This window comes from Drosophila subpulchrella, chromosome 3L (genome assembly GCF_014743375.2).
Source record: "Drosophila subpulchrella strain 33 F10 #4 breed RU33 chromosome 3L, RU_Dsub_v1.1 Primary Assembly, whole genome shotgun sequence".
In the NCBI taxonomy this organism is placed as follows: Eukaryota; Metazoa; Arthropoda; class Insecta; order Diptera; family Drosophilidae; genus Drosophila; species Drosophila subpulchrella.
This window is the reverse complement of record NC_050612.1, coordinates 11,302,937-11,327,100: the sequence shown is the minus strand read 5'-3', so window position 1 is coordinate 11,327,100 and position 24,164 is coordinate 11,302,937. Positions and strand designations below refer to the sequence as shown.

At 40.5% G+C, this 24,164-nt stretch overlaps 1 protein-coding gene across 1 annotated transcript; it reads left to right on the top strand.

Annotated features, from left to right (window-relative positions):
- The first annotated feature begins 540 nt into the window (after nt 1-540).
- Nucleotides 541-23,899, top strand: LOC119553675 (mucin-5AC). Its single transcript, XM_037864218.1, has 6 exons — nt 541-1,365; nt 8,812-9,467; nt 19,281-21,605; nt 21,697-21,890; nt 21,956-22,373; nt 23,037-23,899. The coding sequence occupies exons 2-6, from the start codon at nt 9,209-9,211 to the stop codon at nt 23,345-23,347; spliced, it is 3,507 nt and encodes a 1,168-aa protein (XP_037720146.1). The 5' UTR covers nt 541-1,365; nt 8,812-9,208; the 3' UTR covers nt 23,348-23,899.
- Nucleotides 23,900-24,164: the final 265 nt, after the last annotated feature.

Below are 24,164 nucleotides of genomic sequence, written 5' to 3'. Positions count from 1 at the left end.
AGGGAACACCTAGGCCCCCTATGAAATGTTGAGTACAAATTTGGCTGTTCTAGCTCTTAAATTTTGGGTTGCAAGCGTATCCCCTTAATTATCGCTCTATCAAAATATAGATCTTTACAGACGATTTAATGTACCTAAACGTTTTCCGAATATTTATTATTATAATTTTGTTGATATAATGTAGGAATAATAATAATAAACTTTTGTATCACAAAATAAAATATTATTAGTTTGTATTTTTTCTGAAAAATGTTAATAACATTAGTTTTTATGAAAAAAATAGTTATTTTATAAATATCTTATTGTATATTTAAAATATACAAATATTAATATATTAGTGCTATGCAACCTTTTTTAGAAATTTGAATTTTCAACGTACAACATTTAAGATTGGCTACTGCACAATTCCGCCAGATGTCGCTACCGCTAAAAGCTTCCCCAGCACCTGTCTCGCTCACCTGCGAAAGCTCGGCTCGGCTTTAAGCTCCGCTCGGAGCTTCGCCCATCCGAGCGCGCACTTCGCTCAGTTGATTCGCGCAGCTTGAGGCCAACAGTTCGAATACGCGATACGCGCGCATGCGACCCACCGCCCAACACCGCCCACCACCCCCCGCCTCCCAGCGAGAGCGAGCGAGAGGCAGATAGAGAAAACTACTCCACGCTGCTTGCCAAACTAAAATTCGTAGTGGGTGCTGAAACGAAACCGAAAATCGACATAAGATATATAACGCACGAAATCCATAAAAATACGAGTATTTAAGCAAAAAAAAAAAAGTATCTGTGCGTCCGTGTATCTTGTGGTATTGTGCGTGTGTTAAAAGAATACTAAAAAGTTGACAAGTGCAGAATGAAAATCATAAACAAAACAACAAGACGGGCAACAAGTTTTTTTGCGTAGAATCCAGCAAAATTCCAAGTAAATAAGCCAACCTGCCGTGTGTTTTTTGTTTTTTCGATTCGTACGAATGCGATATTGTTGCAACTCGTTTCGGTTGTTGTTTTCACAGTTGTTGTTGTGTTTTTAACGTTGTTGTCAAAGCCACACAAAGCGGGTCAAATGCATAAATAAATGAATGAAGCGAAATGAAACGAGCCGAGATGAAATGCGAAATATGTTGTTATTATCGCTTGGCCTGAAGCGAAATTAATTACAGCGTGCACTGTCATTGTTGAAACCTCAAAAGTATCTGTATATCTCAATCAGTGAAGTTTGTGTAAGAAAAGTTTTGGGTATCTTCTGCCTTTTCGGGAACTACATATTGCCATCCCGCTCTCGCCAAAAAAGCTCTATAAACAAATGAATCTATCTGCTAGATGCGTTTGCACCTGAGCACTTGCGGATCGCCCCCACCAATGGCAGCTAAAGTGAGTTAAGAACCCCCTAAAAAATAGTAAAAAAAATCCCCTTTAAATCAATACCTTTAAAAACTGACCATCTGCATGGTGCAAACTGTCTTACCAATTCGGTTCTCACGACACAAAATCATAGTACAAACACTGTACACCGACACCTTTGAACTTTAAAACGGGAGAGTGCAAAATCAGCCAGGCAGCGTGTAACGGTGCCACAGCCGAAACCAAAGCCAAAAGCAAACAGACATCAATGGGCAATTGGAAAAAACATAACAAAACTCCATCAACGGAAAAAAAGTAGGAAAACACCAACAAAAACAGACCAAAACCAAAAACCGGGCCCACAAAAAAGGTTCCAAGCAAAAACAACTGTTACAGCACCAGTACTGCACTCGATACTGTGGGATGGAAAGCTTATAAAGGGGTTTTTAGAAGCTCGTAGAATTAAACGGTATAATGGGAAAATATTAGTCAAGGTTCGGGGGATTTCTGTTACTTTTCAGAGCTCAAAGAACCGAGAAAAGTATACTTTTATTGCACTTTTGGGGTGGTAGTAATGTAACAGTAGTCGTACTATTGGTATCCTCATTGGGTTCATCAATATCAATATCATCCATTTTTGGAATAGACTTTTAAAGAATTAGAGCTCTACAAACTTGTTATATTGTTATTTTGCCGCTACTATCACACATTTAAGATCTCAACTTATTTTAAATATTCCCTGTGTAAAAATAAAGAAGTTACGAAGTTGTGGAAACTTTTCACAAATATAAGTCAAAACATTTGTGTTAATGACCAAGATAAAAAGACCATTAAGAATGTAGAACTTTTCTACTGAAAGGCACCTGCGCAGTTCAAAAGAAGTTCTCATAATATATTTTATATGCCTGTGTAAATTCGACTTATTTAGTGTTATGTATAGAACAATAATTTAGTTTGATTAATGAAAATGAATGTTCTAGACCTATATTAACAAAGAAGTAATAAAGAATATAGAATGGCAGCCCTAGTTAATTTCCATTTTAATTTCGAGTCTAACTCTAAGATGCCCCTGGGATTTTCAGAGCCATAAATACACCTCAACCACTGTACTGCGACTGCATTTAGTGGCCATGTCTCTAACTGTAATGGACATGGACAGTCGCGAACCATGGCGCACTTGTCGCAGAACAGGTTTAATCTCTCATTTTGCGGCTGGTTCTGCGGTTCGCCCAGTTTTTTGTTTCCATACATTTTTACTATAGCCAATATATGTGTTTATTAATGGCCCATGCATTTTTCCATATTTTCCTGCTGACCTCCGACGATCTGCAGGGGCAAAACGGAATCACCTTGCCGTTCTAATTTGCCAACTGCCACCGCGGGTTGCAATAATTGGAGCGTGGCTAATGCGGGGATTAAGAAAGGCCAGGGGTCGAGCTCATTAGCTGGGATCGCCACAGATCGGGGGGACCGGGCCCGCAGGCCACGCCCCCAGCTATACGTATATGCCCCCCAAGGGAGTCGTCTACAACTAGAACTTTGCATTGTTGGCAGCTTGTTTAACATTTAAAAATAAACTTATCATAACTCGTGTAAAAGGCAAAGGCAAACACAACTTGCGAATTCAAAACTGTGTGAACATTTAGCTCGAGTGCAAATTGAAAAGTTGTTTGTCCGGCCGCCGAGTTGACCATAACCATAGCCATAATACGGTGGCAATTCGAAGCGGATGGTAAAAAGAGACGCCACCGATCATCAGACTGTCTGCCAACCGGTAAACAGCAGAGCGGTACCAGGTGAGCGGTACGGGGCGAAGCGGTACGGGCGAAGCGGATCGAACCCGGCTGGTAACCGGACGCTGCACCGGAGCATCGCCGGTCTAATTGCATTGGAAATGGATGCTAACGGAGCCGATAATGTGCCGTCAATGGACCATTAAGCTGGTAGTTAGTCGCCACTTGTGGGTCTTCGTTATGCAACAGCGCTGCTGCAGTGATTTCTTCTGTTTTTTCTGCTTGTTGCCACTGCGGCGGAGCTTTTGGTGACTCAGTGCGGTGTGGGATATGGTAGCGATGCAGGGAATGGGTTACTTTGGCTAGGTCCAGGTACAGTAATCACTTCCAAATTAAGGTTTTGAAGAAATAGATTTTTTTTTTAATTTTAGACATTTATTGGGACACTCTACTTGGCATAAATAAATTAAATATAATATTTTATTTGGTTTTAAGAAATGTATTTTTAACAGACTGCTTAAGCTTACATAAACAACTGTCCTTTATCAATAAAGCATAATTAGGTAATTACATGATCTTATCAACGACCATTTTTGTCTTCGATGCCTTGTAATATTTGTATAGAATTTTTACAACTTTGCGTTGCTGATCCATACCATTTTAAGAGAGTGTTTAATTAAATACATGTTAAACAGAGAAAATATATTTATTTCATGTATCATAAACTGAAAATATTCTTTATTTTAGCTAAAATATTTTTATTATTTCCATAGAAATCGTTAAAAAATTCTTTTTTTAATGTTTTTAAGTAGTTGTGGATATTTGGAAATGAATATTTCGCAATTCCTATAAGCAAAGTTATCACTCTCTGAGTATAGGTTCATTTCGAGACTGTTCTATTCTGGGGAGCGGCTCGTGTACTTTGCACTAATTAGTAAATTCAGGGCAGCTTGCCGTCTGCAACTGTAAAAAACGTTTATGGGCGTTTTGCATTAAGTACGGACACTTTAGCGAACTGCGCACCTCACAGACTCCTACTCGGTGACTCATGGGCGCGTCTAGAAATTCCAAGCGAAATCGGTCACAGTAGGAAAGCGATCAGTTCCCCTCCATCTCCAGTGCCACATTGCCACCTCTATTGAGTTAACTCCAATCCGCCCACGCGTCTCCAAAGGCGGCACCTTAAAAGTGCACAATATAAGGCAGATAGAGTCGAACGAAAGCCTTGAGCTTGACAAAAGAATAAGCAAATTGCAATTTAAGAGGGGGGCAGACTGCGGTCGTTGTGGGAAGTGCAGTGAAACACACCCTGTTCCACTTGATCCCACTTTAAATGAGATGGTTTTGGATGGATGGGCAAAAAATGCTTCGAAGGACTTATCAGGCAATATGATTTGATTAATGATTCTTACTTCTTTAAGAAAAATTTGACTTTTATTTCTTTATTTTTATTTCTTATATTTCATTGGAAAAAAATAGGATTTATAGATATGTCTGCTACTTTTTTGGATACTTTCTAGGTTTTAAAATTTGTAAGCAACTGGAACTAGTTATTATAATAGTTAATAAATCACTGTAGCAAATTTCAAATTTAGTGTTGCGAATATATGGTAACCTGCAAATTTTCGATAAATGCTGCCAAACCGTTATAGCGGTTAGTGTGCCAAAAGGCAGATTATCTAACCGGAGCAGCAATTGTCTCAATCGCAGCGTTTTCAACTGATCACACACACTTTCCATAGCCATCAGCTGCCACTTGCGCTTTCCTTTAGCCTTTGCATAACCACACACGCGAATCTCCCATCGCTATCCCCATCAAAAGTTAAATCCCCCGATCCGTACACTCCATATTGCCTGACCGCAAACTGCAAATTTGCCTTAATGACTGCGTCGGCACGTTAACTGTCATTTTCAATCAAATCCCCTCTATTTAGAGCTACATATATGTGTATCCGCTGGCTCCCCGTCCCATCTAACGCGATTTTAAGTGCAGCCCATTAATTTTCAGCGCTTTTTAAAAGTCTTGCAAAAATGGAGATGAGGATTGAATGTTACCAATCGTCGAAATGTGCACCCTGGGGGAATATGTAAAAATATCGATTAAATAATCCAAGTGGGAGGCTACTTCTTGAAGTTTACCGAAGGTATTAGCTAATCGCACTCCATGGTGAGAAAAAAAAACCCAAAATAGCTGACAAATATTTGCGCACTTTGGCACATAAGAGGAATTTCTAGATTCTGCCTGGTTCTCGGAACCAAACGTGTAAAAATCCGCCTGGTAAATGATTATAGTGACTGGGCCAACAACAATGGGGCATTCTTACGTACGTGAGTTCGCAGAGCCATAAGTATATTACTGGGTTCAGGGTTAATTGTTCTATTGCACGCTCCTACTCAGCCTCAAAATCAGACTCAAACTCAAACTCGGATTGAAACTCGGAACTGAATGACTGAATGCTGTGCCAGTGTATAACTAAATTATGCATTATTTGTATTATTAAATTTGTCGGTTGTTATACAAACAGTACAAACACACACCGAGAGCGTTAGTTACTTAATATTTATTCTACATAATTATTTCATTACCCGAAAAAGGAAGTTGACGACATCTGCTGTCGATTTTGTCATGCGTGGCTTGGATTTTAAAAACTTTTGAAGACGACTTAACCTTCATGGTTGACAAAATACTTGAAATATTGAGCGAAACTAAGCCAAATTTCGTCTAATTTTTAACGAGTTCATGAGCTTAATTTCTATATTTTTCCAGGAATTTTAATATGATTTTATCGATCGGAAGTAATGTGCTTAATAACTTAATTTGCTAATTATAATATAAGGATTAATTTGATGTATGTACTTTCCAGCACTAATAAGTAAATCTTCCAACTGGTTAAGATGACCTTTGAAAGAGTCTTGTTACAAGCTATAATTAGCTAACTGTTAGATTTCTAATTATTCCTCCATCCATTTTAATTATGGATGAGATTCAGCATTCCAGAGATATATTGATACTTCCTTGGCGCCTCTCTATTAGCATTTTGAACAAAGAGTATTCACACTTACTTTCTATGGGAAAAAGTAATTACCAACCAGATTTCTTTAAAATATTTAAATTTTTATCTCTTCTGTAAATATTAAATAAATATTTATTTTGCACTTCCTCGTTGCTAAATACGGGTTATTTTTGAAAATAAATACTATTTCCCTGCATAGACAAGATTAAGAAGCGATCTATCTTACGGATTGCCATTCGGATCCCAGCTGCTCTTCGGTTGCACTCGAGTTGAGTGATTGCAACAGAAACTGGCAATAAAATTTGCATTTATTTTGCCCGCGATGTTTTGTTTTACGAGTGTGTTTATGCGATTCGCAGATCGCTCCCGGCTGATAAAATCGCCGGATTGATAAACTTTTTTAACTGGCCGTGTCGTGTCTTTGCTCGTCCACGATTTCCCAACGCCAATTTGCATGTTTAATCAGCTGTGGCCAAGTTTAACCCATTGTTCGGCACAATACCATACAAAAAAGCGGCAAAACAAAGCCGCGGCATCGCACGATCGGCTGTGTGGGCGTTTTGTGAGATGGGGAATTCTATCTACCTATCTGTCTATCTACCGACCAGAAATTCTTTCGCACGCTGGGCTCAAATCCCCTTTGATTTCTCGACTGCGCACTTTATCAATCATCGAAGGAATCAAACAAACAACCCGAAAAGCACTCCAAAACCCATCCAATTGTAAGCCGCTCGAAAATATTTCTGTTCATTGTGGAGACGTTGATTGAGTTTGAGGGCCGACATGTCAAAAAATGATTCTAAGCTGCTTTTTTGGCAATTAAAAGTGGGGGTACACACATTGGGTAGTAGAATGGATAAAAGGAAGAATTACCGACTGTCAAAAATATTTTTAAATATTTCTACATAAAAAGTTTTAATATTCCTGGGGTAATAACTCTTTAAGCAGGCATATTATAAGTCAGGGTATAATTAGGTGCTTTTATTAATGAGTATCTCTAGGTCGCAACACCTTCTCGTCTCTGCTTAACTTCTTTATAATCGTATTGCGCGCTTGGCAGTTAAGTTTAGAACGCTGATGTTATAACAAATTAACAAAAAATATAATCATATAAAAACGAGCGTGAACGAGCGAGTCAATGGCATTTCTTATAATTAAACTGGGAGCGAACTTAATGAGCAAGTCTCTTCGGCAGGCACACAAAAAAAACTTTTCAAATTATAGCCAAATAACCAGAAGCATATAATTTTAAAAATGGTTATCATGGCTATGTTCCTTGTGATCATCAGATTGGCATTAGCACCGATCATCATCATGCAAATCTCTCTTTTCTTTTTGACTTTTCTTCCATGGCATCCTGCTTGGCTCAATTAATCACGGGAACTGCCAATGGGCTTTGGTTTTATTCTTGGCCAACGAGCGTTGAACTTTCGCCCATCCTCTTTGGCCGTCTACTAGAAAGGTTCTTGGCCATGAAAAAAATAGAAATGCTATGCGTATGGCTTTGTCTCGTTTGCCACAATATAATTCATCAGCATAACAAAGAGTGCTAACTAAAGCGAGGGTCAAATTGTGGACTCATCATCCGGCCGGGTAAAAAGTTTGGGTTTATTTCTTATACCAAAAATTACGCAAAGCAAAAGCCGCACCCAGCCATGAAGGCTTCTTGTCTTTGAGTTCGAGTTGAGTTAAGTTGAGTAGTGGCAGTTTATGCCGCATACCAAATCGAGTGAAATTGTCAACGTAATTTTGCGCAAGCCTCGCCAAAAAGGCCTCTTGAACACTTTTTTAATTGATTCCTCGCCAGGCAATGACACACATTGCCATAAAAATTCATAGTTGCTTATGTTTTTAATGGCTAACGACGAGGCACAGGCCCAAACGAAACTGACAAGTCCCGCGTACCACAGGGCGTATGCGTGATGTGGCTTTGCCTTTGAGCTTTGGGATTTCAATTGAACCGCAGGCGTTGGCGCTGATCGGTTTAACCGAGTGACCTCAGTTATCACTCTTACTTACCGCGAATTATAATTGATGTTTGCCCATGCGATGGCCAAGTCGGCCGTATATATTTCAATTTTTTCTTGATCGGCCTTTGGGGTCTACAATCTGGGGAGGGACCTTAGAGCTGCCTGGTGTCCTAAGTGGCCATAACGTTTTTGTTTTTTGGTAAGCTGTTTCTAAACTGCTGAAGCTATGGCTCGAATGTCGCCGCTGACAGTGGGAATAATTTAAATACTTTATTGGCTTAGCAAGGGTATACCTAAATTTATGACTAATTTACACAAAATTTGGCCACAGATTTGACACGGAAATTATTTTAAGGAAATGAAGCCATTTCGGATAAATGCTTCTTAAATATATTTTCATATTTTGGATATCTTTATCACAAAACGTAACAAAATATATATTTAATACTGCAATTTAAGCGATTTTTCATAAATGATCCTAAGTTATCATTCCCTATTTATTATATCCCCATAATAAAACTTGATCTTTGTAATACTAGCAACAATATCCTCCGTTTTTTTGCTCACAGCATAAGATGCTCCAAATACAGACCCTATTATTACAACGAAACGCACTGTGCACTTAGCTAAAACCCGTTTAGTTCCCCTTGTAGTGCATTTTCTCTCTCAACGATTTTCGCCGCATTTTCCATGACTATTTGTGTACCAATCAGCAACATTTCACTAATGCACTCCGATCTCTCTTCCGACATTTTGCAGCAAAAGGCAGGCCTACGATTTCCCAAAGCAGCCGCACAGATAAGTCGACAGCACGACTTGAATTATTGCACGCAACAGCAGCAACATCTACAGCAGCAGCAGCAACATCTACAGCAGCAACATCCACAGCAGCAACATCTACAGCAGCGGGCAGAGAAAGGGGAGCCAAAGTAAAGCCAGCAGAAGACGCAGCTTCATTCTACAAAACAATTGTGGAAAAGTGGAAAACTCGTGTGTGCCTCGGTCTGTGTGAAAACGAACAATAGAAAACCAGATAGAAAATCAGCAGAGAAAACAATCAGCCAAAGCAACACACAGCCAGAGCAGCAAGCAGCAACTATAATTTTAGTACTTTTGTTTATCTTTTATTTTTCATTCGGTATATGCTTCGGTTGCGATGTCGTTGATGAAAATCCATCGAGGCAATGAATCATTTTCCTGTTGCTGGTTGTTGTTGCTCGTGGCATTGTTGGTGGCTGAGGCGGCAGCAGCAGCAGCAGCAGCGGCAACATTGAGTGAAACGCAGACGAATGCAACTAATGGTGCAATTAGAGAGCCGCCTGTGCAACTGCAACAGCAGCAGAAACTGCAAAATGCGACCGCCGGCGACGGCGAAAGCCAAAATTCAGCGGAAATTTTCAGCCACAGCGATATGGGTAAGTTTTCTAGCATAATACCCGTAAAAACACACACGAACACTCACGAAATGAAAAAAAAAACAGAGGAAAAATTGCCAACTAGCCAAAATAAATCTATGCCAATTATTGACCAACTGGCAGCAGACGAAACAACAATCGCCGCTGCAACATTCGAGTGGAAACTGGCTGAAAACAATTGGCCCGGCCAACGAATGTGGCCGAAGAAGCGGCTCTAACTGCAGGCCACTTTGGCCTGGCATTGGCCAATCTTTGCGTTTTGAAAGCCAGAAGTGGTTGTCAACGCTGAGTTTGTTATGAGACAGAAAGGAATTGGTTTTATGGGCCAGTTTCCTTGCATTCAATTTAATGTCTTCGCTTTCGGCCACCATCAGTTTTGGAGGCATAAAAAGTGGTTTAAAAAGTTTATTTCCATCATGAGGGTTTTAATGGGGGCACTTAACGTTTTATGTGAATTCTTTTTAGTTTTAGCAAGCCGTACTTAAATTATTTTTAGTGGGAGGTTAGCTTGTTATATAATGTGTATATTTTCAAAAAATATTGGTTGTAATGAAATGCTAAAAATGTTGTTTGATATTAAAATATAATAACATAAGGCTAAAACGCTTAGAATCTGTGGGCATATCTGGTGAATTCTTTTTATTGTCAAACATATTTAAAAAAGATTTTCAGTGGGAACTTAGATTGTTATGCAATAAATGCATTTTCAATATTTATAATTTGGAATAAAAAGCTTTGAAAAATGCCTAGCTTTCTTTCAATATTGAGTTTAAAAATGAAAATGGAAATCATTATCTTAACTGTACAATTAGTATGAATCTGCAGTCATTTCCGCTTTGCCCCCTGTGAATATTATTGAAATGAAAGTGAAAGAAACGTTTAACTTTCTAGTCCATCAATGAGGTAACAATACAATTTAAGCTGATGGACACCTTGTTGTACCTACAAAATGTTTAAGAAAAATATAAGTAAGTACTTCAAAGTAATTAATTAAATTTAGAAAGGTCCACTCAGTTGATGAAAACAAGATTCCACCGCAAAGATAAGCCCACAAAATGCGAGACCCTATTAAGTTGCAACCGTCGAAAATATGAAACGGTTCTGCAAGGGCAAATGTCGAGGTGAAGATAGCCTTAGCTTCAGTTTAAGCCTTTCATAAACGCTTTTTGAAAACGCTGCAAGTGCTCGACGGCCAATGGATTGATTAGACCGGCTCTTTTGTCCATGGCTGCCTCTCGGACACTCATAAATGTAAACAGTGATTGCTATTTCAATTAAGTATTTTCATAAGCAATTAAGTTTGGACTTGGTGATTTTTCAAATGCTCCACGGCGTGGGTGTTTCAAATCGAAATGGAAATTGTGTTTCGCATTTAAATGTGAATTCAATGGTTGACTTAAGTGCGTTTTTTTATTGGAACTAAGTGTTAGGCCTAGAGCTCCAAAAATTCCACTAAAAAAAACACTCAAACAAAAATGTGGTTCGCATCTTTATTTATGAACTCTTTGTTTGGCCTGAGACTACACATTTTTACTAGACTTTTTTATTACGCGGCCCAGAGAGGTAACTAAAGAAATGTTAATGCATTTTGATTATGCTTAATTTATGCCCGATGAATGGGCATAATTTCGGTGTTTATTTTTTGGTTTTTTCCTTTCGGCCAGTCGCTTACGAAATGCAATTTTCGAGTTGAACTGGCCGGTTGTAGGTGTCGTTTGCTGGCCACTTGAACACTCGAGATACTTGGCCAAAAATATCAATATTGGTGTGGCTCGGGTTCGGTTTAAAAAAATTTGTTGTGTGCTCATTACGTTTACCTGTTTCTTTTTTTTGTTATTTTTTCATTTTTTGGGTGCTCTGAGACCTCATGTGCGTCCATTGCGTAATACCACTCGTTTAGCAGGCGTAGTGAAGCTTTAAGTTTCGAAGAAGAGGAGCCGAAAGAGCAGATCTGAAAAGTCAACAGAGAGTCAGCCAACCAGCCAGTCAGCCAAGTGCATTCGGGCCAGGTTGCAGATGCAGCCGGGGATTCAAACATGGTCGGAACCCGGGCGTATACGCAATATGAGGGTGTGCATCAATGTGGGAAAATAAAAGGCTACAAAGAGAAAGAGGCAGTGGGCTCATTGTTGCCGACGACTGCTCAAATATTTAGCCCTTTCACGTTGCCAACTACCGTGTTACGTACTCTAATTCGGATTTTGGCTTTACTTTGCCTCTGCTCTCAATATGTAATAACAAATATTCAATCAAAACATTTGCTTGTTCATTATGCCGTGGGTTCGAGGCTCACATGTGTAAACAGACCAGCGAACACACAGATATCGATTCATTTATAATAGATCTTCGTCACGGAACTAATCAATGGAGTCGGGTTCAGTTGAGCCGGATGGCAAGGCCAAGAATTATTTACATATAATTATCAAAGGTTTACAGCTGGGAAAACGTTTGAGATAAACAAATAATACGGAGAACCAAAATAACAAACAGAGAATGGGAATGTTTAATGATATAACTTTAGACTTTTTAGGAAATTTGATTTAGTTTCGAGATAATAGAATTTTGTCTACATATAAATTAGTTTTACATTAAGGTAGCTGAAAAGTTCTTAAAACTGGTCTTCTAAAATCATCATCACATAGTCATCACATAATATTATTAACTTATACTCTTTAATTTTGTCTAGACAGTTACAATTTTCAGAGTTAATCCCCTGAAATGATTAAGCCAATCTAATCTGCTCAATTTTTGTATTTTGTTTAAATTGGTTGCTAGAAATAATTGAAGCTGAAATGAAATGAAAATATATTCAAATCATGTTTTACCAACGATAACCCAAAAATGATTTAAATTGCTGAGCAATGTTGTTGTTTTCTATTTCCTGGATATTTACATTAATTTCGCATGGTTTTTGCCTTTCAATTGAATTTAATTTGAAGACCCAAATTCGCATTCCCAGTTGGTAACTTTGTGGTCGGCGGTTATTTTTTGTGTAGCTTCAGCTAGGAAAAGGAAATAAACGCGCAATTTGTGTTTCGGTGGCCACGGCGAATTTCAATTTAGTGTGTTTTTGCCTTATTTTTATATAAAATGTTTATAATTTCTTTTTCATTAGCTTTCGTTGCGAAAACCTGTGGCCAGCGAGGGAAGTTTGTTGAACCCTTCCTCAGGTCCCAGGTCCATCAATTTGTTAATTTCCTTGGCCGTTGTCTTTCGCTATCTTATGTTTTTTTCGTGTGCGTGATTAATAATAAAACCGCTGGTGACCCAAAACATCGGGGAAAAGGTTACGCAACTGCGATGGTTTACCGGGGACTTAATTAAAATCCGTGGGACAAAAGAAAGCGGCCAAAAGCTAATGATGGGGGTGGCGCAAAAGCCGTAGTAGTTTACGTTGCGTAAATAGTAACTTGCGACTGGGATGCGACTGCCGACTGATGACTGATGATGAACATGTGCCACGCCCCTCGGCCATTTGCAACGCCTCAATGCACAGGCAGCTCTGGGGTATTGAAAACTTTTGCAGGCCAAGCTGAATTCGCTAGGCCGAACAAAAAAACGGAAGCCAGCGCTAAAAAAGAAATATAAAAAAATCCTAACAAATCATGAACAACAAAACTTTGTAATTATCCAATGTTGCAGGTCGTATTGTTGGCCATTTAACATATGGGGCTCCCTTTTCAAATGGGGAAACTAAAGTGGAAATCGTTCGGTGAGCCGTAATTGCGCAATTAAAAGGTCAGGCTCTCAGTCGCCAAGTGGTTTAATTTTTTATTTGGGTGTCGGCAGTCTGTCAAGGCACTTAAGGCTGCCAAGGGTTAAAGCCCAAAACCAGGAAGCCAAAGCTAAAGCCAACGACAAAACGATTCATTTAGCGGCATTTCACGACAACTTCAGCTTCAGTTGCAGCCCCATTTCCGCATTGACATCCGCGATGCTTTTTGGCTTGCATTTCTTCGTTTTGGCCCGATGCGAGTACCTTTGCCATTTCTCTTGGCTTTCTCACGTCGTCGCTGGCAGCTGCACTTCCTGCATTCGCTGCATTTGCTGCATTTGCTGCACTTTTCTGCACCCACAAGAGTTGGCTGGCTGCGATGGCTCCTTCTTTGGCCAAAATGTCGAACCGGTCAACGTTGAACTGGACTCGTTGTGGGCATAATCTCTCATAAATATGTATTATTATCTCGTGATTATCAATTTTATAAGATTTATGGCTTGGAAAGACATTTATGTTATAAAAGATAAAAACAGTATGCGAAAAGTATGAGCATTTCATGAGCATTGTTAGATTAAGCTTACCTTCTTTTTATTTATTTATTTAAAATATCACATTATATTCCTTGTTTAAAAAATAAAATTCATTAAAATGTACCTTTATTTGATGAATACATTAGATACATTTGTATAAATGTATTAACAAAGTTAACAATTAGGTTTTAATATATGTTTTAACTTATATAATCTTCTTCTATTATATGATTAGTTTTTAATATATGAGTAAACTTATATAATCTTCTTCCTAATATATGTATGCATAATTTTTCTATAGGAATTGATATTATTTTTTCCATATTTGTTTCTTTTGAAATTATATTATTTTTAAAGATTTAAGTGTAAGTTCCAACTATGCAGCAATGATTTTATTTGATTGATCAAACAAACGAGTTAAACGGTTTTTCCCGTGGGCCTCCTAAAAAACAGCTTTTCGTTGGGGATTTTCAAAGTCTGCCACTATAGTAGTAGTCACCATACTCCCCCGATAAAACGGAATTCCCCGTTATGGTTAAGGAGCTGTGCGGCATTCGCTGCCTTTTCCCATTTCATTTCGCGTTGCATGCGTCGATTTCACATTAGAAATGCTTTCGATTGGCGATCCCACCAAAAAACAAAATGCTAAAAAACATGTCTTGCATGTCTGCAGCTCAGTGAGTCAAAAAAACGAAGAAAAAGCCAAAAATAAGAGCCGAAACAAGCAAACACGTTTTAGCCATGAACGTGGGACAGGATATGGTGCAGCAAATACTGCACGCTGCAAACGAAATCGAAAAAAAGGTGTAGAAAAATAACAGAGACAGAGCGGCAAGAAAATTGCAACGAAAGCGGAGAAAGTTTTTTGTTTCTGCCAAGGCGGCATTTAAAAATTGTATTTATGAACCGACTGTCTTATGGTTGTGAGCGGTTATGAGTGCCTTTGTGTGGGTTTTTTGAATGCAACAAGTTGAGCAGTTGAGCAAAACAAACACAAACAGCAGGCTCGAAACCAGAAAGCAAAAGTGAAGTTGCGACGCGTGAATTAGTGCCACCGATTTAATGAAAGTTTACGTTGATTGGACTTGCATTTGCATCTGCTCATTTCGATTTGGCTTTCTTTTGCTCAGCAGGAAACAAACAAAGTGATTCAGAAAGCGATGAGTCAAGGTCAGAAAGTGCAAGTCTTTTCAGACGAGCACGTTGGCGTAAATAAATATGGAACGAGTGATTAACGCACATTTATTTAGGTTAATGTTTTAACAATTTATATATTTATTTATTGGATTATGTCTAGAATGTGGTGAATCATATTTTGGGCATCAAATAAAAAAATTTAGTTTTATATTTTTTTGGAAAGTATATTTTGTGTTGAATCATTCTGAAGAAATGAAATTCCATTCATTTTACTAATAGCCTTCCAATGTCTTTATTCAATTAGCCTTCATTCTACAAATAACATATACTTTTATTACCGAATTCGATTCATTGGGTAATAAAAAGTATTAATTGGTAATGTCAGTTATAATTAATTCTCTTTAAAACCGATTTCCGTTGAATCTACAATAATAATGAATTATATAAATAATAATTCACAAATAATCAAAGACCTTTAGTTTTTGTTGGTTATCTTTTTAAGGCTAACATTATATTTATTACGTAATACCGAGTGTATTTCTTAAGAAACATTCTTTATAATATTTCTATTATTTTTCTGCCTAAACCAATAATTATAATGTTGGTCTCAATTTTTCAATGTGTATTTTTCTGAGATTACTTTGATTTTTTTATAGAAGATTATTAATTTCGAGTTTAATGACACATCATTGTTTATTATTCTTGGGCATTCGGTCTCTGTGTCATGGTTGCCTTCGGGCGGAAATTTCCAAATTTTTGTCAATTTGGCCTGGCTGTAATTTGGCTTTGGCGGCCTGTGCAACGTTGCGTATGATTGACATTTGTGTCACAGTCGCTCGCTCGTACCTATGTGATTATGAATTTTCCGCTCATTGAATGGTATTTCATAATTCCGAATGCGACACCATTAAATAAGTTTAGACAATCGAATCAAACACAGCTGTCAGCACGATCAACTGCATTGCGTGAGCGGCTGAGTATCTGTGTGTTTTTCGATGCTTTCTGGGGTGTCTGTGTGTTACTTGTTCGTTTGTCAATTAGCAATGAATACAGAAAATAATAAAAACAAACTGCAAAGTCAGCTGTCTGTCAGCCGCTGCCCACTCGTGTCTATAATTTATTTTTAATTAAAAGTTCTAAACAAAAGCCAAGACATGCGATTCATTCAAGCGCTAATATCCATACCCCACTCAACTACCCATCTATAGTTTAGTTTGTATTTTACCAACTCAATTGTACTTGGTGCACTGCGGGAAAATATGATATCTATCTACTTAATTAGAAATTCCTTTATAGTTGAAACTTTACTATAATACACATAGGTTGTTATATATAGGTTGAAACTCAGCTGAGCAGAAACACTATATATTTGACTTTTTGAAATCCCAAGTAATCCTTCAAGTTGATATTGATCTGTATTAGTAATATCTTTGGTAATACATTTTTTTCAGGTGTATACCCATATTTATTGCGGCTTCGGTTTGGGTAGCATCTGTGCAATTAATGGGCGGGGGAGGGAAGGAGTGGGATCAACCTTGATGGGCTTTGTGCGGCAAACAGTGAAGACTCATTAGCTGCCAAATAAACTTGGCTTTTTTCGACCAGAATCGCCAGTCGAACTGGGCGGGGTCTTCTCCATTGTGTTTTTGTGCTCGGGGGCAAGAGTTCGATGGCGAATTTCGTAAAAATGTAGAAGCTAATGCTGGGCATTAGTCACGCCGCCGCATCCGTTTGATGGCTGCTTTGTTCTCCGCTGGCCGGAGATTAATCACCTGCCAAAATGCTGCACAATTTTCGGGCATTATGTAAGCAGCTCGCTGGAAGTTAGGTAAACAGCCAGCTTAGAATTCCCCAACCCATTTCGCAGTTGATTTCTGTCAGGCTGCAATACCAATTTGCCAATTGTTGAAGCTCCAAAAAAAAATACGAAGGGGAGAACGGTTTCTGATGCCCGTCTTGGGTTAGTTGGCCAGTGGTATTGGTCCGCTTGGCTCAACTTGGCACTCTGTCGCAGCCGAAAAGATCGTGTATATGACCAAAATCGAATTAAAATTCCACAACGCATGCCAAGCGGCGGCGGCGTGGATGGCGTCGATGGCCACGGAGGCAACGGCAGCATAGCTAATGCCAAGAAGTCGCGCAGGCCAAGCCATAAGCCATAAGCTATGGCCAGACCGGAGTTCCCAATACCATAAGGCACTCGAATCGGGAGGAAGTGAAGTCGTGTCGGGTGCACACCCTTTCCAGGGGCAGACAATCTTAATAAATTTTAAGGTTTTACCCTTAAGTTTTAGATCAAAGGACGAATTTCCAGTGCAATGATTTAAATATATTATGAATAAAAATATAATATTTGTTATAACCAAAAACCAAAAACAATCTATGCTATTCGTGAAGTTAAAACCTTTTATCTAAATCCAATTTTTGTTTATGCTTTCAGAATATAGGAAACATATTTGTTATTTCTTGGAATATTCATATTCTTATATTGATATGATAAATATTTCATAAAAAAGGAAGGTCTTTTTGTGGTAATTTTAACTCTGTATCCCTCAAATTTTTTGAAGCTACTAAATATTTTACATCGATGTTATACGATCAAGTTTTATGAGAATGAAAAACTACCAATAAATATTTAAAAATTATTTGGACATTAAAAATCTTGATTGATCTGCTGGTAATATCATCAGGAAGTTTAATGAAGTATGCTACCTAAAACTCTTTAAAATACCTCAACCTCTCACTACAGTGTTAGAGTCCAATTTTTATCTTAGAATTCAGTTTCTCCAACCGAGACCCCTAGTTAATCTGCCTTTTGGCAGTATATAGACCGACTGATAGGCGCAGCCGATCCGATTCGCTGTCTGCGACTGTGATTGTGACTGTGACTGCGACTGTGGCCGAAATGGCAGCGGACGGCTGCTTGTCGTTTCATTGAAGGCATCGCATAGCAGCGACGTGACGAGACGCCCAAATGGGTTGCACAGTGTTGTACAATGCAGTAGAATAAACGGCATCGACAAACGAAAAGTGGAAAACGTAGGCCAAGAAAACGAGAAACAACTTGGCCAAAACAAAGACAAATTGTTAGAGGGGCCGAGCCAAAGTGGCCAAAATGCGGCAGCCGGCGGCGGTGGTGGCGGTGGAAAAGCGGCATCTGCAGCTCCAAACAACTTGTTCTAGCCGCCTTGCCGCGCTTGAGAGGCCCAACCTTGGCCTAAACTGCCAGCCAATGAACTAAATGTTTGTGAAAAGCAGCAGCCGTGTTTGTTTGCTGGCATTGTTTTGCCTACTTACCATTTTGGCAACGCGAAAATTAAACAATTGTGCAAGCAGCAGTCGCTTGTAATTGTTTTGCCCGATTCCATTCCGCGGGTCAAAAGCAGCGCGGATTCCGGCCCATTGCTCAATTCGGCTTTAATGACCAGCTGCCTGGCCGGAGGCACATAGAACATAGCCTCATAGAAACCTCGGGCCATTAGTTAATTAACAAGTTAGAGCAAACTGCAGCAGATATCGGTGAACCAGTCGCTTGGCCAAGGAGCGTTTTGGCCAACTGATTAATGGCCCACTGAGCAGCCTCGCTTCTCAAGATGTTCACGTTGCCGCCGATGGCAAAAGATGCTGTTTGTTGTTTCTTGTTGTTTGTTAATACCGCAGATGATGATGGCTATGATGATTGTGGCCAAGTCAAGTCGGGGCGGCCTTACCCTAGGCAAAGTTCGCATTCCAAACGGGTTTCGTGCCCGCTGCCTTAGTCGCATTTAATTTCCATTTCGAGATTTGTTTTTCCAATATTTGTCACGATCTGGCGTCAAGAATGCCAGAGCTAGGCGGCCTACACTGTAATGAAAACTGATAAGGAAACGGGGTCGATATTATCACGCAAAAATTGTATTTCCATAGCGATGTAGCAGTGACAATGCGGTTCAAGAAATGTTTACAATTTATTCTAGATGATTATACCATGCACAATCGGAATTAATAAACACAGAGTGCATTGTATAAATAGGTTGACCACAAACCTGTATTCGCTTTAAAAATTCATTAATTTTGATATGATTAAAATATTGAAGAATCTCACTGAAGGTTGAAGAATTTTAAGTGATTTGATAGATGCTTTTATATCTTCTAGTATTCCTGAGTACCTTTCTTTAAATAATTATTTTGCAGGAATTTTAATTGGTTTGTTTACGAATAATAAATATACCTTTGAATGCAACCTATCTTGACAATAAGATAATTGCTTTAAGTACACGATTATAATAAATCTTAGATTTAAGATAACTTCAGCATTGTTAACTTATCTTTCCATTGTCTATAGTGGCATTAATTCTGCACAATCATTTTGCTAAGTGTAACCACAAAACCACTTTGAAAATATGCCAACCATTCTAAGTAAATATTTTTCCATTCATCTGCTTACAGATGCGGTCGGTGATAAACCCACCACTTATAGGCCCTCGGGGGCCAATCGACCCTCGATCGCACCACTGAATTCCGCTCAGGATCGTGAGAGGAAGCTGATGAATGTGCTGGCTGCCCGTCGCACCGCTCTGCATCGAGGTGGTTTCCGCACCAGGATTGGAACCACCGGAAGAAGTGCCATTTCGCCATCGGCGGCGGTGGAGAGTACCTCGAAGGCACCCAGTGACCCCAGATCGGTGTGCATCCGAAATTGCACCAAGAACTTTACCCGCCGCACCACCGCCAGTTGCATGCGGCAATGTGCCAACTTCACCCGCATGGCCATGGCCTCCAGTGGCAATAGTTCGGTGGTGCTGAAGAGCCCTGGTTCCGCTAAGACAGCTGTTTCTTCGGGGGATCGGGACACCAACGAGATCCTTTTCAGCGATGAGTCCTCCCACGGACTCTTTGTGGTGGCCAAGGAGCAGAATGCCACGGTGAACCACATTGCCGATGGCACTAAGCCACCAGTGATGGGCAAGGGAATACCCAGCAAAACCAACTCGATGGAGGAGGATGCCGAGGAGGAGGAGGATGAGCTGAAGCCATATGTCTTTTTTGGAGCCAAGTTGCCACCTCTTCGACCTGGTGGCTTGACCATTAAACCAGCTGAGGGGGATGATGAGCATCCGCGAGTTCTAGAGGTTTCGGTGGCCCAGAGCAGCACCCCCACAACGGTGACTAGCACCACTCCTGCCCCAGTTAGCACCAGCAGACCAACGGCCTCCACTCGCAGACCTTTGACCCCTGTGGAGCGAAGTCGCAGCAAATACAAGTACCACATGAGGGAGAGGGGTTTTGTGGGAGCCGCTGCACCACCTGCAGCAGCACCACCTGCCCCACCTGTGAGTCGAACGAGGTATGTGGGTTCGGGAAGACCCACTGCTGGTCTGGCAGATCCTCTCCAGGAACTGAAACAAACCGAACCGGAAGTGGCCAAGCCGGTGGTGCGCAGGCTGGTGCAAAAGGCATCACCCTCTTCTTCAACACCACTCATAATCACCGTACTGAGTGCAGAAGAGGAAACCACTGTGGGGCAGTCGGAACCTGTGCCAACAGAGGAAACCACCACATCGACAACCACAACCACTACTGAGAGACCTTCCACTACAACAAGTACAAGTACTAGTACAACCACAACAACCACACCACTACCCAGCACCACAAAAAGAACAACCACTTCCCCACCATCAACAACAACGAGCACAACAACCACTACAACGAGTAGTACCACCCCCAGCACCACCACAACGAGCAGTACCTCAACCACTGTTATGCCCACTACCACAAAAGCCAATTCTATCATTGAAAAGGATAAGGAACTTATAAGAGCCCTGGGACCAGCTCTAACCCAGGAGATAAACATCGAGGATGCGAATAACTTGATAATATTCTGCAACAATACCTCCGATTGTGGAGTCACCCCTCGCACCCACACTCATCAGTCCTACACCACCGATTCGAATCCCAAGATCCTGCGCACCACCGTCTTGACCTCCATTAGATCCACTGTGCATCCGCGACCCACTAGTACAAGTACGAGTACGAGTACCACAACCACTGCACCACCACCGCCGGAGGTGACTGTACCATCTGGAGAGGTCTACATCGGCATTGTGGAGTCCTCCTCTTCGGTATCCCCATTGGACATCAGTTCCACGGTGATAGCCAACGAAAGGGATTTGAATCTGGAGATAAGGCGGATGAATCTGGTCACCTTAGTTCTGGTGGCTGTGGGCGTGATTCCCCTGGCCGCCATTATCCTCTATCTGGTGCGCAACTATGTGGTGCGACGTCGTGCCAAACAGGGCGAGGTCTTCGATGTCTGCATCACGGATCAGCAACCCATCAGTCCGGTGAAGAAGGTGGACTCCAAGTACCAGGTGGACGATGATGAGGACGAGGTGGATCACCCGCACCACCATCACACGCAACACCATCAGCACCAACACCAGGCTATGCCCATGTCGCAGGCCACTCAGCGGGATGCCAACCACAATAGATATGGAAACAACGATGATAAGACATCGCTGGCCAGCGAGTTCCAGGAGTTCGAGAGGAGTAATATACGTCTGAAGAGTCTGCTGGGCGAGGGAAACTTTGGCCAGGTGTGGAAGGCGGAGGCGGACGATCTGAGTGGTCACTTTGGAGCCACCAGAATTGTGGCCGTCAAGACAATCAGAGCCTGCAGTGCACAGGTGAGCCTGAAGGATGAGGCCAACATCATGCGCAAACTGGGATCCCATCAGAATGTGGTTACCCTGCTAGGAGCCTGCGTGGAAAGTGGTGAGTGCATCAGGAAGGGGTTAAGGAAGGGAAGGGTTAAGGAAGGTTTAGGAAGGAGGTTTTTAATCTTGGTTTACTACTTTTTTCGCAGAACCCCACATGCTTATTATGGAGTATGCCATGAGGGGACGTCTTCTGTCCCTTTTGAGGGCAGCCAGAAGTGCCACAAATATATTGCCAGCCTCAGTGCCAGGAGGTCGAAGTCTGGCTCCCCTGTCGCCTCGAACCTTGGCAGGATTTGCCCTGGACATAGCCTGCGGAATGGAGTACATAGCAGGCAGAAGGGTAAAACTAAATAAAATATTTAATTAAATTTAGAATCTATAATAATATTCGTATTTCCAACCCAGGTTGTCCATCGAGATCTGGCCGCTCGCAATGTGCTCCTCGATCACAATGGCATGTGCAAGATCTGTGACTTTGGCATGTCCATCGATCTGGATGCAGAGAGATTGAGGAAGGAGCAGGAGAAGAATATGGCCAACGATCTGATGCGCCACAATGCGCACAAGTTCAAGTTCGACTTTGGGAGCAGGTACATCCTACAGCACTGGCAGCACACCTTTGGCCAGGGTCAGGGCCAAGGTCACTGCTCCAAGGATCATCCGCATGGGGAGAAGAAGTCGCACCATGGTCACGACACCATTGGCAAGCGGCACGCCCTGCCCATAAGGTGGATGGCTCCGGAGAGCCTGCAATACCATATGTTCACCACCGAAACGGACATCTGGGCCTTTGGCATCGTCCTGTGGGAGATTGCCACTCTGGGTAGGTTGATACTACAGATAAGGAAATTAAACACAGAATGCCAAATACTGTATAGTTTTAAATTCTTCCTTATTAAGATAAATCTGTACTTGAGCTTCTCGTATGTAGACCATTAATTTTGATGCATATAAAATACTTAAAGTCAAGTCTTCCCCTTTGAAGTTTTATAAATATATCTAGATGGAAGAAACGTTTAGATTGATCCATTTATATCAACAATAATAAAATGTTTTTAGAAAAAAGCAATCAAACACCAATTTAAATTATACAGACAATAGTAAATTATCATACCATCAATCTTTTAAAGAACCTGATATTGTCATTTGTGTAGTGAAGGAGTGCAGTTAATTAAATCATCGATTAACGATTCTTTAATGAGATTATTCAATTTGAATTTGTCTTGTGGTTAACTGTTTATAAAAAGAAACAAATATTTTTCTTTTATATTTAACAATGATATTCTTGATTGTGCTTTGTTTTGTTGTCTTACGTAGTTGAATAATATTTGTATTTGCTTACAAAGCTTTTGTTTATATTTTCTGTTTAATCAGTTGAAAATGAAATTTAAGCTCAGGCAGTTGATTAAAGAAGGGCTTTTACAAATGTTACAAAATTATATTTTTGGAATTGAAGCAATATAATATTAATTTTTTCTTATTTCAGGCTCTACGCCGTACTCGCAGCTGACGGGTCGCGAGGTCATTCGCCGGGTGCCCCAGGGTCTGCGGCCCGACCTGCCCAAGGAGAGCCGCCACGAGTTCTACAACCTGATGTCCCGCTGCTGGCACAAGGAGCCGCACATGCGCCCCTCGTTCGCCCAGTCGCGGCTGGAGATCACAAGGTCACTGCACAAGTGGGTGGACGACGACTCGGCGGCCTCCGATTACATGGACGTGAGCGGGTTCAGCGAGGACCTCGAGCACGGAGTGGTCTACTTCAACCACCGGATCTCGGAGTTCGAGTGCGAGATATGACGCTGACTGAACCACCCTCCTCCCGGTCCTCGACCCACCAACTAACTGTGCATCTCAACCACTCCATCCACAACTCATCCACCGCCCACACATCTCTTTGCCTACCCGTAGTTCTTTCGAAATTTTCCATTCTCCCTTGTGACGTGCTTGTCGAGCAGTATTATTTGTATTTTATTGTTAATTTTCCATTTCGTATCCCCCCCGAAGAGTTTCTTTCATTGTAAATATTTATTTGTTGACGCAACAAAACACGAAAATGCTTATGATTTACGATCTAGGCCTTACGATTAATGAATGGCGCTACCTATGCCTAGTTTAATATTCGTCACTTAGTTCTTCTAGTCTGTATCTGAAATCCCATCTTCGAGTTGAGCTATTTCCCCTGGATGTAGCCAAGATTTGACTGCACAAATGGAAACTTTGTAACCCCTTCAGTTGTGAAAATGAATCGTTGATTTAGGCGTGCAGCGCATAGGATCTATGTAATTGTATTGATATCTAGCTATAGAATTGTACAAATAAATTAATTATACACGAAATATAATTATTATTATTACACCAGTTGAATTGTGTTTTATTAAATGGGCTTTTAAAGGGCATTTATTTGGCTTAGAATGCTGAATTTTTGACAACCTACAATATTATGTCTTGAATTTAGATACTGTTACATTGTGTGTTATACTTTTTGCCTAACATATTGCTTACTCAGCCCACTGTAAGTTTAACAGACACTACACAGACGGTAAGCTTTTCTGTTAAATTTGATAACAATGTTAACTACCAATTCAGCTTTCAGCTTTTTTTTCAGGTCTGGCAT

What these genes read in the sequence shown, in the direction of transcription:
- LOC119553675 (XM_037864218.1), top strand. Translation starts at nt 9,209, where the DNA reads ATGTCGTTGATGAAAATCCATCGAGGCAATGAATCATTTTCCTGTTGC. An exon ending in TTTCAGCCACAGCGATATGG is followed by an intron (nt 9,468 to 19,280) that starts GTAAGTTTTCTA and finishes ATCTGCTTACAG; the next exon opens with ATGCGGTCGGTGATAAACCC. An exon ending in GTGGGAGATTGCCACTCTGG is followed by an intron (nt 22,374 to 23,036) that starts GTAGGTTGATAC and finishes TTCTTATTTCAG; the next exon opens with GCTCTACGCCGTACTCGCAG.